Source organism: Hippichthys cyanospilos, chromosome 3 (assembly GCF_059441005.1).
Source record: "Hippichthys cyanospilos isolate Australia breed blue-spotted pipefish chromosome 3, RoL_Hcya_1.0, whole genome shotgun sequence".
Lineage (NCBI taxonomy): Eukaryota > Metazoa > Chordata > Actinopteri > Syngnathiformes > Syngnathidae > Hippichthys > Hippichthys cyanospilos.
The window spans coordinates 30,257,945-30,272,911 of NC_142371.1; the positions used below are offsets into that span (position 1 = coordinate 30,257,945).

The window sequence follows — 14,967 nt, forward strand, 5'->3', positions numbered from 1 at the left end:
CTATAACTAGTGTGTATATATATACATATATATATATATATATATATATATATATATATATATATATATATATATATATATATATACACACACATATACATATATACATATATATATATATATATATATATACATATATATATACATATATATATATATATATATATACATACATACATAAATATATATACATACATATATATATATATATACATATATATATATATATATATATATATATATATATATATATATATATATATATATATATATATATATATATATATATATATATATATATATATATATATATATATATATATATATATATATATATATACACATATATATATACACATATATATATATATATATATATATATATATATATATATATATACACTTCTACTCAGTGTTTTCTGGGCAGACAATATTATCTTAACTTCCATCTTGCCATCTTCAAAGAAGGTCGGTGAGAGCATCTATCAAGGTTTAGTGCTGCCGGGACATATGAAGGGCACTGTAAGGTCTCCATTCACAGTCAAAGCAGTTCACAGCAGGAAAATTAAGAAAGCATTATGTGTATTTGACATACAACTAGATGTGTAGTTGAAATAATGACATTCAGGTCATTATTCATCAATAAAGGCTACGAAAGTTGATAGGTGGACTCAGTTTGTAGTAGTCAATCTAAATGTTAGGGCAGGGGTGTCCAAACTTGGTCCTCGAGAGCCGGTATCCTGCATGTTTTCCAGGTTTCTTTTCTTGACAAACCACAGGATCGTTATCAGGCTGATCATTTGAATCAAGTGCGTGGGAGAACGAACTTGCAAAACATGCAGGATATTGGCCCTCGAGGACCGAGTTTGGACACCCCTGGCATTAGGGCAAGTAAATTGGTCATAATTCCTACTTTGAATAAAATGTTTCCATATATCAGGCAGAAAAATAGGCAGGTGTTCTATATATTCATTATATCAACCTCCTCCTTGTCATTGAGCACAAGAGGGTTATAAATTGGTTATAACATTTCTGTAAATTCCAGACTATAAACCACTATTTTTTTCCCTATATTTTGAACCCTGTAGCTTTTAATATGATTCAGTTTTATTAAGTTTTACTGGAGTGCTTCAATGAGACAATACGTTCACCCACTCTTGACACATCTGACCAATATAATTACTGTACACGTCACGGCAGACCAATGAAATTGTCCAAGTTCGCCCTCCTACTGAATATTAATCAGCTCATTAAAACGCTCACAAGGGCAGAAACCGGGTAATGAGTGATAAAACAATGAGCGTAGTTTTGTGTTTAGCAATTGAGAGCATTAAACTAAGTCAACAATTAATTTCTAGATGTGATAATTTAGGGAAAAAATGAAGTTAAATCCTATATTAGCATTAGAACTGTTATGGAAGTTAATATTGAAAATATTAAACATAAATTGTTAGTTTTATCCATCCATGCATCCATCTTCTATAGCCACTTATCCTCACTGGTCGAGGGCTTGTTGTTGCCTATGTTAGGTTTATAGAGTTTTCAATAAAATAAATGTTTATAGACTGGCACAATGCCAAATTGGTTAGCACATCTGCCTCACAATGCAGAGGTCGTCTGTTCACTTTCGGCTTTGGCCTTCCTATGTGGAGTTTGCATGGTTTACCCTTGCCTGCAAGGGTTTTCTTCTGTTTCCTCCCACATTCATGTCACACATGCACGATAGGTATATTGAACATTCTAAATTGTCTTAAGGTGTGTTTGTGGGGGTGAATGGTTGAGGCTTTCTCTTCCCTGCAATTGGCTAGCAACCGGTTCAGGGTGTATCACGCCTACTGCCCGAAGATAGCAGGGATTTGTCCCAGCACGCCTATGACCCTTGTGAGGATAAACGGTCAAGATAACATTTGGAATGGCCATTTTCCTCAGGATAATATAAACAGAATGCAGGATTTTTGAAAAAGAATTCTACTTATTACATTTCACAATACATTTGACACTTTATTTCCCCAATTCACAATTTGTGTGCAACATCTCCAAATGACAATCAGCTAATACCATCCCAATTATAGTTTTGTAATTCATTGATATGTTGGCTTTCCTTATGTATTTATTCCAGAATCAGCTTTTTCTATTTTCCGTAGCAACAACTGCTCATTGTTTATTTGAGTGTGGTCAAGCAGTTTAGTCACTGGGACAATCTCATGCTCTCTGCCTGTATGAAATACCGCAGTTCACTGAAAACGCTCACAGTTTCCCACATATTTGCATTGTTCTGACTGCATTTGTCTCCATTGGTGTAAGGGTTTTCTCAGATAACAAAAGGCAATTTTTAAGTGATACATAGTTTTATATTACTACGGTGCAAAACTTCGATGACTATATTTCATTTTGATATAAGATTGACTGCTGCACAGTAATGAGAATACTATATAACTGACAAGTACAATTTTCTTCCACACCAACTTGTTTCCTGCCATAAGCTTCCCACTTCACACAGCTGCCAAATCATTTAGTGAATGCTGGAAATGTGAAAGTAATGTTCATCCTTTCTGCTCATGTTCCTAGATGACTCATGCCGGTTTTAACAATGACAAAATGACTTGAAAAATAGTTGTGTGACGACCTTATCTATCATCTTACTCATTTTGTAAGCCTGACCACTTAGTGCCAGGGATACCTTACATGGACAAAAGCCAAAAGCCTAAGGAAAAATAAATAATACCAATTAAAGGTTTGTCAAAGAGTATAAGAAAAGTCCTTTTCTGTTCCAACATGGCTATGGTGGGAAAATTGAGTCAAAATGTATTTGGAATAATTCTCAGTGACTAGACACAAATTCAACTGACTTATAGAAGCTTTACTATACTACTAAAAAAAGAATGATATATATATATATATATATATATATATATATATATATATATATATATATATATATATATATATATATATATATATATATATATATATATATATATACACACACACACACACACACACGCATATATATACATATACACACACACACACACACACACACACACATTTATATCTCAACTGGGAATATAATATTTATGTTAATGGTTAATCAGTTAATGGTTCAAACTGCTGTTGCTATTTGGCTCATTGACACTCGGTCAAGAATTACTCGGTGAACCTGATGAATGAGCCTCCAAGTTAGTCTAAATATATTGTACATGTTGGACAGCAGAATGTGAGTTTATCATGCCACTAAAGTTGCTGTAAACAAGATATGAGCTGTTGTTTTTCTACATTTAAATTAATTGAAGTCATTCACACACAACTAAGTCAGAAATGTAATAAATGACTGCCAGTTTGCTTCACATTATCTGCGCTGTTAGATTTCCAACAGTGAGTGCAAAGTACTATTCAGTGCATGCATGCCAAAGTATTAAGACTGTGGGGAATTAATTTAAAAGCTGGTAGCTGCACATGAGGTCCATGAGGGACAGAAAGATAATGAAGCTTCTTGGCTTAATGGACTCAACTCAGTTCGAAATCTGTTCCACTGGTATTACTAATAAAATCTGCATTGACCTAAATAAAACATTTTTTCCACCAAGTATAACATCTTAACATGGTTCAATGTGGTGCGGTTGAGACTGGTAAATCCCAATCTGTCTTGACCAAAGGTTGACAATATTGACAACTGTTTGAACAGCATAAATAGTGACATCATACAACCAGGGAGTGGAGAGCACTATGCCCCTTGGAAAACACCCGTTCCCAGAGTAGTACATGAGCACCAGTGAGAATTTTTCGAATGCTGCCACTGTCGCAATTATAAGATGTCAAAAACTAAATTGTTGATAGGCGTCACATTTTTTGATGGCATGCGGCATTAACCTGTCAGATGGGTCAATTTGTTCGGATTTGTTGGATTTATTATTATACTGGGAAACTTGGTGAAAACAGTGTTAACAGTCAGCCCTAAAAATTAGATTTGAGGAGGAAGCCGATTGGAATCAGACATGCCTGCAGTCTGAGAGATATTGTGGCAAAACGTAAATCATCAATCATTATTTGGAAATATTTCGGATGGGAAAATAACAGAACCTGAGTAAAGAGTTGTGGTTGTCGTGCTCACTTAGTAAAAATTGTGATTATGCAAGATGAATAACATGGCGTTTCTCAATCAATCTGTAGAAGTTACAGTTGCATTTGAGACATGCACATGCATACACATATTTGCAGTTATTTATAGGGTGATAACAATCATTGGGGCTCCCCCAATGCATTTTATGTACTCCCTTAAAGACATAGTTCTGATGATGGGTCTGAGTCAATATATTAATTTATCCTTGGACTGAAGGTTATAGTAAGCTTTAATGTGATGGGGAGAATATCTTTCAAATGTTAACAATAAATAAGTCAGAGGAATGTGTGACAGTTTCATGAAATGTTAACAAAAAGCAGACAGTTATTTAATGGAACTATGCTTGAAAACAGCAGCAGACTCACCAAGACTCGATTCTCTGTCTTGTCTCCTTTGATCTCCAGTTTGACTCTTTTCCTCAGTGACAATTTCACCTTCCTCCCTACTGCATCCCGCATGCTCTCTACAAACAAAAAGACGAAAGAGTTCAAGTCAGCATTGGCATTTATTTGAAATAGAGCACTAGCAGGGATGAATAAAATAATACATTGTATGAAGTTCACATCGTTGCATTCCAGTGTTAAATCGGAATATGTTACATTGGAATTTCTCCCTCAGGATTAAAGGGGGTTAATGCTTATATCGATTGTGGAAAATAATAACCAATATGTGGACCAACTGAATGATGTACCAATGTCCCAGGAAATGACCATGTTCTGAGTATTACTATTACTAAAGAGTTAACTATCAAATTACTTTAGATGGTAACAGCAGTTATATAAAGCAGTAAAAAAATATGTAGAATGTTACTGCACTCAGACACACATATTATGCAGCGTATGCTCCCTTCAGGTTGATTGTTCACACCCAGGAGAAGCACCAAAGTTGGCAAGCTGTCCTAGAGAGCAGAAGTGGGTCAGCTGCTTCTCCACGCTCTTCACACTACCACTCATCCATTCAGAGGGAGAATATACTTGAGCACATCTGTGCTGGCATGTATATCTTTGCCTACAGGCTTTTTCAGATCAAAAGGAAACAAATAATTAGGAAAAGCACTAAAAACAGTTCATCCGACTAACATGAGCGTCATTTCCTTGTGTAAAATCTTGCTGTCTGTACGCAACATGAGACCCTGAATATTTTAATGAGCTGGAGCAGAAAGAAACATTTTTTATCCCCCTGATTAAACTCATCTGAAACAGTGGTGCTAATTTTACCAGCCAGCCACCCCGTGGATTGAGTTACAGCATGTGCACTTGGGTTTAATTGGGAACATGAACCTCTAGTTCAAATTGACTCTTGTTTATAGAGTCCTAGTAGATACAAAGAGGTGTACTTTTGAGTAAATATCATATACTAATCGCATTAAGGAGACTGGATCTCGGAATGTCAGTGTCTTTCATACGTATCTGTTTTGTCTCTGCATCAAAGGTATGTATATGTATCCACTGCCTAGGGTTAAAATTGGCAATAAAACAAGTGATCATTACCATGTTTGTTTGATTGCACAAATCACATTACCTTAAAATTATTCATTAAAAAAAAAAAGCACAATGAATGCTACCATATAAAAAGTGAAAAACGACTGACAGATTTTCCAGATATTTAGTCTATCATGAACCACAGTATTCACTCATACGACTGGGCAGTAAGTCAAAAAATATATTGTTTAACCTTATTGGCCACATTGAATTTGATCACATCTTGTTTTTAAATTGCAAGTTTTAAAACATTTGCGCTGAAAAATAGTTAAACTATAGAATAGTTCCACGGGTTACTCAATTTTCTTCAACTGTACAACAAATTCAGAAGATTATAAAATAACACATTGAATGAGTTTACAGTCTTGAGTGTTTGAGAATGTATGTAAGGTGTAGAAAATGTTTTAAATAATTTCTTGGGAATAATGAAGGCACCTTTAAAATGTGACCATAATCATTTAGATTTGCTCCAACAGGCGGAGTTAACATCATTGCGACTTGCAACTTGGAACACTGCATGATGAAAGGATTGATGGCTCCTTTACTCCTGTGGATTTACAACTACTTAGTGGCAGCTAAACTGTTAATACTAAACTGTATGTGCTGGCAGTAGTGGCAGTTTATACATGCATAGTAGGTTAATTGTGCACTCTAAATTGTCAATAGATGTGAATGCCTTTATATACGTTGCAACTGACTGGCAAACAGGTAGAGTATATCCTGCCCCTCACCAAATATCAGCTGAGAGGCAGACTTCTGATAGAAATTAATAGAAACATTTATTCTTTTTGTCCTCTTTATGTTTTTCTTTTCTACAATGTTCAAAAACAGACAAGAAGCAAAACAAAATACATCCCAAACCCCAGATGCAATCAGAGCCTTCTTTTATTGGCTGCAAGAATGTAGATACATAAAAATGAGCCAATGCATGTTGCTACTAAAAGAACTAAAAAGACAAGTTATATTGGCATGTGAATAATTTCACCAAATGTGTACACTTTATGGTAAGTGAACAAATTGAAAATTTGAGTTGCCTTTCTGCAAGCACGTGGCTCATAAACTGATGGGATGGAATATTTTGCATGACACTGAATCACCGGCATCAGTGAATGAATGTTCCGAACAAGGGTGATCATCCACACAACGCCTCACATGACATGTGATTATGACACATTCCTTATTGTGCTCAATGACTGCATGGTAGTGTCGATTATTTCCCTATACTGCACCATAAATATAAGATTCATTGTGTGGATGATGCACAAGACAAGCCAATATAGCCAGTGAAGTCATCTCTGATGAAGTGCCTCCATATCATTTCCTGAACACCGCATGTCCCATTAAAAGGGTGAAGGGTTTGTCCATAGATGGGATGGAAAGTGCTAGTGCTTGCCCAAGATTGCACCAAGGTGTCAAATACTAAACAAAGACAGTTAAACACGCAGCAGCATAACTGGGGGAAAAGTAAACGTCAAATGAAACAGTATGTGGGGGTCAGAGTAGCACAAAACGAGTCTTATAGTTTTAAAGCTGCAACTAAACACCATGGACAGACAGTCACGTCAAACTGGCTACACTTCTTTTATACTTATGGGTACAATGGTTTTTCACTGAGATGCTACATTTGAAAAGGGTGTCAGAATTTGTGTCTGTAAACCTATATCCAACCACTCATCATTGGATGATTGTAAAATGTTTAAACTCCACTGCAGTTGACAAACTGTTTCAATAACATTCCATTAGTGCTGACAGCTGTCAGAAAGAAGATATGTTTTTAAAGTCAACAGCAACAATGATAATTTATTTTTTGGGCTTGTCGGCTGGAGTAAATATTTGTTACTTGCTATATAGTAGAGGCATGTAGATGGTAATCAATCACATTGCCTTTGTGTATTTCAGGTAACATATTTTTTTAAATATTTTAACAGTTCATTCTTAAAGGGGGAGTCAAGTCAAAATGCTATTTGTAAAACCAGACTAGACTAAACACAGCATTATGATTAGTAATTGTTTGGGGAATAGGGAATGAGTTAAATAGCAAAATACACCTGATTTTAACCTTCTGGGCGGCCATTTTGCCACTTGCTCTTGTCCATAAATGACATTACAGGCTCAGGTGACAACAAGCCACGGCTCAGCTGTTTTCTGAATTTGTTCCTGTGGCATTTGGAAGTTAGAAATGTACTGTGACAGGGAATTCTTGATGTTTGATTTTTTGCTGTGCGCAACTAATTTATTCCCATTTAAAAAATCATCATCATCATCATTCTAGTCCACAGATTAGTCCCACAAAAGATTTGGTCATAAATGTATTTAATTATAATTGTTAAAGTTAAATTACATTTTGTAGTCCTGGTGGTACTTTCAAAAGCACTCACCGCCTTTATACCCAACTACCACCAGAATTAAGGTTATACCAGCACATTGTGGGCCTTGGAAAAGGACCATGATACTCAATAACAAATTTGTTTTGGCTCATTTGTGTAGGCTGTGCTGCAGTTATCTTCGCATCTGCAGTAAAAGCACTTGTGAGTACCATTGTGCAAAAGAATCTAAACATGACTTGTCCATAGTTAAGCAGGACTGCTTCTCCAACTGAGACAATCACACTATTGTCTGCCACTGTCGGGCACAATGAGAGGCTGTGCAGTGTTGCAGGGGAACAACACGCCACGTTCGCACCGACCACTACACATGCACACGCGTGGGTCTGACATGAGCGTTGAACACATGGCCACAAAAGCTGAGCTTTACTCACCTAGGAGCTCTTTGGGGACCTCTGACACGTCCTCGCTCATTTTGTGCTCACTTCAGTATCCACAGCACGACGCTGAGTTTTTTTCTTTTCTTTTTTTTTCGTTGGGGTAGGAATGAAGGCAAAAGAGGGAGAAAGCCAAGTGTAAGGTAGTGCCACACTACCGCCTCGCCGGTGTTTCTCGTGCCGGTTACATGCTCGTATTCCCCCGCAGTGTCCGGACAATACGTCGGCTTGGATCCGTGGAGAGCATCGCTTTGTTGTAAGCCAAGGGGTTTTAGGATGACGTGAGTTGGCAGAGAGAAAAGTACGCTGAGGAGCCCAGATGAACCGTATCTCCGGAGGCACGACGGGACAACATCCTCCCTCGCTGTCTCCCTACCGTAAAGCTGTCTGTGGTTGTTCCGCGACAGCCAATGGTGGAGACCGGGAGTATGAGCCCCTCCCAGGCCAATGATGCGACAGAACCGATCGTGGCTTTGCAAAAGGGGGCGGTGGTTGTGCTAGTGTCAGACGGATGATAATGAGCTTTTAAAGTAGGCTGCTACTACAAGGAAAACCGACCCGGAGCGGAAGACCAAGCCTAAGCTTAACGGCTCACGTAAACTGACGTAAATTAAAGCCGATCATTTTCTAAATAGTACAGTCAAGGAAAAGTTGTTCTTTTCAATTATCTTAAAAGACAACAAGTGCAGACATGTCTGTCTGCTTTTCTCTTTTTCTTCATTAAAATAAATGAACTCGAGAAAGGAGATTGTGACATCTTGTGGTTCATTAATGAATTGCAGGGGCTTAGCCCCCCTCCCCTCTTTCCCCCCATTCTCCATGACGTCGCACATACTTCCGGGTGGCGAAAGCCCTCCGTAGTCATAGCTATTTCAATAAAAAACGAAATTGTGGAGAACTAACAAACACACACACACACACACACACACACACACAAATAGTGTAAACATATTTGACTGATATCTGAAGCTTTAATATTCAGTATTATAAATTACAGATTATTGGATAGTGCAATTTTTGCAAAATGTGATTTTTATTTAGATTCACTGTAAATTCAATTACTTTCAGATATCAATTGAGGACTGGAATGTATATAATTACCAAAAGAATAGGTTTCATCAATGCAAAGTATAGTTTTGAAATGTAGTCATTGGTCAAATGAGAATAAATGTGTTAAAGTACAGTTTGGTTCCTGCCTTTCAATCTCTTTAAGTCTTTTGTGCAGTTTCCCTGCCATGGAGTTCAGCTGACAAGCGCCTAACATGCGTGGCAGTTTCTCCAGCTGCTCCTTTGGGGCGTTATTGAGCCACATCCTTATTCGATGCAAATGATGATGTCGCCGTGAATTTTGAAGCAAGAAGATACGCATGGCATCCCTTTCCTCCCCCGACTTGTCGATATATCTGTTGAGAAAGGGATTGATAATAAATGCTATAATGAACCTACCGCAAATACTTCAGTGTACAGTACAGACTTAAGTGAGGGCTCACCTGTTTAGAAATCTCTTCATTTTCACCAGGCGCATTCTGTGCATACTAAAAAATCTTGACAAGAAGGTCCTAAGCAGGTCACCTGGAGAGGAAAGCCAAAGCATCAATACTAGAAAAATCAGTGATGCCAAAGAATACCTTATTCAATGATGGTGTGGAAAATGTATGGAACAAAAAACCTTTATTCCTTCAATTGTTTGTTGGATGACAAGTTTAGACATTGACTACAGTGTTCCTGTTCCTGTTTACATTTCTACACTAATTGTTTATTTTCTTGCAGTCTGCTCAAAATAAATTAGTAAAACTGGGAATTTATATTCAGAATTAATTCATATTACTAATTTTGCCCAAATCTTGACTCATCTCGTTCTCAGGGACTTAATTTCATGAGATATAATGTCTTGTGGGATTTTATGTCTCTTATGATATGATAATAATGTCTTGTGGGATTTTATGTCTTTTATGTCCCATCCCTAATGGTTCATGTTATTGCTAAATGCAGTGCCTACAGCCAAGAGTGGCAAGACTTTCTTAAAGCCCAATTGTAAATGGATTAGTGTTTCTACACTAGCTGTCCCAGTTAGAGTCTGTTCCACATTCATAAGCGTGTTGAATCAGACCAAACGTGAAGCAGGTTACAGGGTACATCAAAGAGAAAAAACATTACCTCCATTTGCTAGGTCCTCACAGAGGCCACACGTTGTGTCATGTGCTGCAGTGCCATTGAGGAGCACAATCTGCCCATCGACACACTCTTTGTGCTTGGCACACGCCTCCACGGCAGAAGAAGAGGCAGAGAAAAAGCCACTTTTGCATTTTTGACATACCGTGTTATTTTGTGATGTACCTGGGGGAAAAAAATAAACTTGCTAATTTCACAGGCAACCAATTTCACATGGGGGTCAATGAATCTAACATACATGTTAATGGATTAAAACCCATGCAAAAAAGAAAATATGCAAATTCAACAAAGTATTGGGTCTGTGCTGAGATCAGCTGCTTACCAACTACTACGTTGGTTATTTGGGGCTTTGTTATTAAATGCAACACGAGGAGGATAAACCAGAGCGTGTCCAGTGGGCAAGTACAAACTGTGTGCCTCATAAAACCTACCTAGCAAAAAAAAATAAACAAATGTCTGGCACAAGCTTGTAAATTTGTACTTGCAAGCTGTAGCTAAAGCAGCCAGCCATGGATTTTCTATCACTACCAGTACTTGGATGGGCCAGTCGTTAACTGAACAACTGGTTAACAACGAGTGCTGGGTCCAGAATGGGAAAAAAATGCAACCCGTTTATTATAATAGCGTTGTCTTTTTATATATATATATATATATATATATATATATATATATATATATATATATATATATATATATATATATATATATATATATATATATATATATATATATATATATATATATATATATATATATATATATATATATATATATATATATATATATATATATATATATATATATATATATATATATATTGCTTGTTTACTTAAAACGTTAAAAGGATTGAAATGTACACCTTTAATCAGGACGCCGTATCCGTGGGCGCAGTTTAAATGATTGTAGCAGTAGTCTGCCGTCGTCATGTAGTAACCCTCCTTGCAGCGACACACTCTATTGTTGCGGGGGCCGCACTCGATCTCCACCTCCTTGTTGCCGCTGTTGCAGAACTTGTTGCAGTATAGACACTTGGGCAGGTAGTTCCATAGCTCCGTGAAGTGGCCCTCTGTGCACGGCTTGCACTGCGTCTGCGTGGCTACAGTGCAGTAGGCAGACATGTGAGTGCCGGGAGGACACTTGTTGCACGCGAGGGTCTTCCCGGTGGATGGATCTCTGTACTCAAACGTGGGAGGGGACTCTGTTGCCGAGTCGTGACAGAGAACGCCACATATCAGCAAGACCAGCAGCGACACGAATAGCTGTGGAAAACACGGCTGATAAAAGGTAAGTCAGTTTTTTACGAGTGACTTTGAACGCAACGCGATCCCTCTACTTACCATGGTGATGTTGAGTTTCATATGTCTGGACTTGACAGCGTTGACACTCACTTATATAGGCTACTGTAGCATCGAGCACGGAACATTTTACTTTTCACTAAAGGTCAAACCACTTCTACTTCTATTTGATGGGAAGTGTTTTAATTCCCGAGTTTGCTCAATTGAACAAGATAGCAATTCATCAGAGGTATTTGACAGAAAACCTGACGTGTCTACAAAAAAAAACATCCCCTCTTTCATTGGAACTGAAATTCACCTTCAATCTTTTTCAACAATCATTATCAGTGGCGTCTCTAGCATGAAAAGTTGAGTAGGGCACAAGAGTGGGGACGAGCAACAAAACCATAATACATTCTATTTCAATTCAAGAACACAATTCTTCTCATTGTTAGCTTTACAAATTAATTCTATGATTACAAGCTTTAAAAGATTCCCGATGAAAGTGACAATCATTGGAGTTGTTCACTCTTTGAATAGAAAGGATGCATGTCGATCTTTCAACTGGGCAAACTTGTCAAAAACACATTTGTCAAAGTCCAATAATCCATGAATACTTCATCATACAGTCGCTTGTGCATTTAATCTCTACTGGCCCATTGAGTCTTGTAAATAAATGTCTTGATCCTTTTTACGTTGATTTTTTTTTTCTGACTCAGTTGCTGTCATTGGAGTTGTGACGATCATATTGAGCAGTAACAAAGTTTCAGATGATGGAACATCATCAACTGCAGCAGAGACAGGGTGTTTCCAGTATGCAACTCTGAGTGACAGTATAGGAGAGTTTAGTTGTACATTGTAGATGTTGTAGATGTTGTAGATTTGTCGAACTTACTGAAAAGTGTGCTGACCCATGGGCCGGAGTGTTATAAGGTGACATTTGCAAAATCTCTCTCATCTTAAGCAAACCACGGTATCACAAGCTTACTTCATATTTGCTACAGTGTTTGTTTTCCTCCGTATCATCGGTGCTGTCTCTCTCTCTCTTGAAAGATGTCATCTACCTTTTTTTTTTAAATCTTTGAATCCTTTTGTCGTCCATGTAGCGTCCAGTGATTTTCGAATCACACAGTTTTCCATTTCCTCTTGAATCAATAGGTTGAATGTGCGGATTTTGTCCTTTCCTGGTTCGATAATATTAAAATCCACCATCTGATGCCGTCCTTAACGTCTAATTTCTAATGTTTGCCCAAGTGGCAAAGTGCTTAACTTACTCTTTATGAAAGCATCTACATCATTCATATTGATGAGTTGCTTTTTTGTCCTTTAGGTTACCTTTGGGTTACAATGAAAACCTAGCTAGCTTGCTGCCGCTAGCCGCCAAATCTCAACAAGTTTGTTACGTCTTGCATCTATTTTAATTGGCTGATTTTGGCCCCAGGGCCACATTGAGCGGGCCCCAATGGTTGTCTCCTGAGAGCGGCTGAAGACATGCGCACAACGGTTTTGGTGGCTGGTCACTTTAACAAATGCTCACAGGCTGCTCACTGCTTTGAGTCGCAGTTAGAGAAATTGTGTTTGGCTTTGGCAAAACCCTTGAATTATGCAACATGTTTACAACGGATTGGCTTTGGTAACATAATTGGTTGTCATCATCATGAATATTATTATTCAGGATATTATTTACAGATTATTATGCTCTTAAATGAAGACAATTATTTTGAGCCTGCAGTGCTCCACTAGCGCCATCTGGTGGGCCCAGACCGTACTGGCTCTAAATGCAGAGATGCCACTGATATTGATAGTATTTGTAATTGTTTTATACAGGCATTAATATATCGATATTAATATAGTAGAAACGTTTATTCATTTCAAGTCAATTTGAAGTGAAACGTATACAGATTCATACGATTATTACAAACATCGTGATTTTTTCAAAGGTTGTAATACAAAATCCAATTCTAATGATGTAGCGATGTGTAGAATGTAAATAAAAATATACTATACAGTAATTATTTTTTCAAATATTGTTCAACATACATTCAATTGAACACATTAAAGACAAGATACTAAAAGTTCAAACTGATAGACTGTTGCAGTCTTCTTTTTTGCACGTCTTATTTCAAAATTTAGGCCTGCAACGTGTTTAAAAAAATAAAAAGCAAGTATGCAAAATAAAAGAATAGCAAAGTTGAGGAATATACATCCCCTACTGTAAGTGTTGCTCCATCTTTTGTTTTCAAATATCCCTCGCTTAGTTTTACACTACCACATAATATTCATTGGCCTGTTTCTGGTATTTTAGTTTTGCTTCCAAGCATAAGCTAAAATGGATTTTTAATACAAAACTAAATGTTTTGTTTTAAAGTCATTTTCTTTTTATTTTAGGTAAGATAAATTTCACCTGGGAGTGCTCTTGAAGACTATTTACACTATAAGCATAAATTTCTGCTTGTTGTGAAGTGAGATGAATACTGTATATTTTAATTCATGCTCACATATAAGTATGTTTGAAATTAAATGTAAATCATCATTAAAGATGTTTAATACTACTTTCCCTTTTCAAATGGATAGCAGTAGGATTACCCAACCCTTGAGTAGAGCGATCATTTTAAAGAAAGATCTACCGAGTCCAATATAGCATTTTTCCTAAACTGTCATGAAATTAACAGAAATGTTCTATTTGCAATTTCTAATTTGTGTTTGTCATATTCAATTTCAACACTTTTTCTGTCATAAATTATTTGCGTTAAATCCTGCGCTTTTTCTGCCACAATGAGAATGTTGTAAGTTGCAAATTTTGGTTCCTTGCACATTAAAAGGGTGACCAATTTTTCCGGTTTCCGGTTTTTCAGTGGTGCAGAACCACAATGAATACAACTTTTAATACTCATACGAAGCTGAATTGCACATTTTGTCACCTCTTAGTAGTACACTTGTGCTGATTTGTTTGCATTCCTCCAAAGAATCTTTGCACAGTCAGCCAAATGTGATATTGCAAAATTACAGTTTACAAAAATTACCGATTTAAGGACTAAAGTTTTGGTTTCTGTCTTGCTTGCTGTTTGGAAAAATGATTCACTCATGATGATTCAGTTTAATCAATTTACGGCAATTTTTCCGCTGAACAAAACTCCCAATGATCATTCATGATGACTC

The 14,967-nt window shown here is 36.9% G+C and overlaps 2 protein-coding genes across 4 annotated transcripts in view; both read right to left on the reverse strand.

Annotated features, from left to right (window-relative positions):
- LOC148426799 (F-actin-uncapping protein LRRC16A-like) overlaps window positions 1-8,748 on the reverse strand; it is a 51,747-nt gene extending 42,999 nt beyond the window's left edge. For all 3 annotated transcript variants that reach the window (XM_088410796.1, XM_088410794.1, XM_088410795.1), the window contains exons 1-2: window positions 8,360-8,748; window positions 4,486-4,583 (exon numbers count right to left, since the gene is read on the reverse strand). In XM_088410796.1, the coding sequence (XP_088266922.1) occupies window positions 4,486-4,583; window positions 8,360-8,399 (138 nt within the window). In that variant the 5' untranslated portion in view covers window positions 8,400-8,748. The remainder of the gene's footprint in view (window positions 1-4,485; window positions 4,584-8,359) is intronic.
- Window positions 8,749-9,447: 699 nt separating this feature from the next.
- Window positions 9,448-11,882, reverse strand: LOC148426800 (uncharacterized). Its single transcript, XM_088409356.1, has 5 exons — window positions 11,872-11,882; window positions 11,394-11,808; window positions 10,520-10,699; window positions 9,853-9,934; window positions 9,448-9,765 (listed from the first exon to the last, which is right to left on the reverse strand). The coding sequence occupies exons 1-5, from the start codon at window positions 11,872-11,874 to the stop codon at window positions 9,510-9,512; spliced, it is 936 nt and encodes a 311-aa protein (XP_088265482.1). The 5' UTR covers window positions 11,875-11,882; the 3' UTR covers window positions 9,448-9,509.
- Between the last annotated feature and the right edge of the window lie 3,085 nt (window positions 11,883-14,967).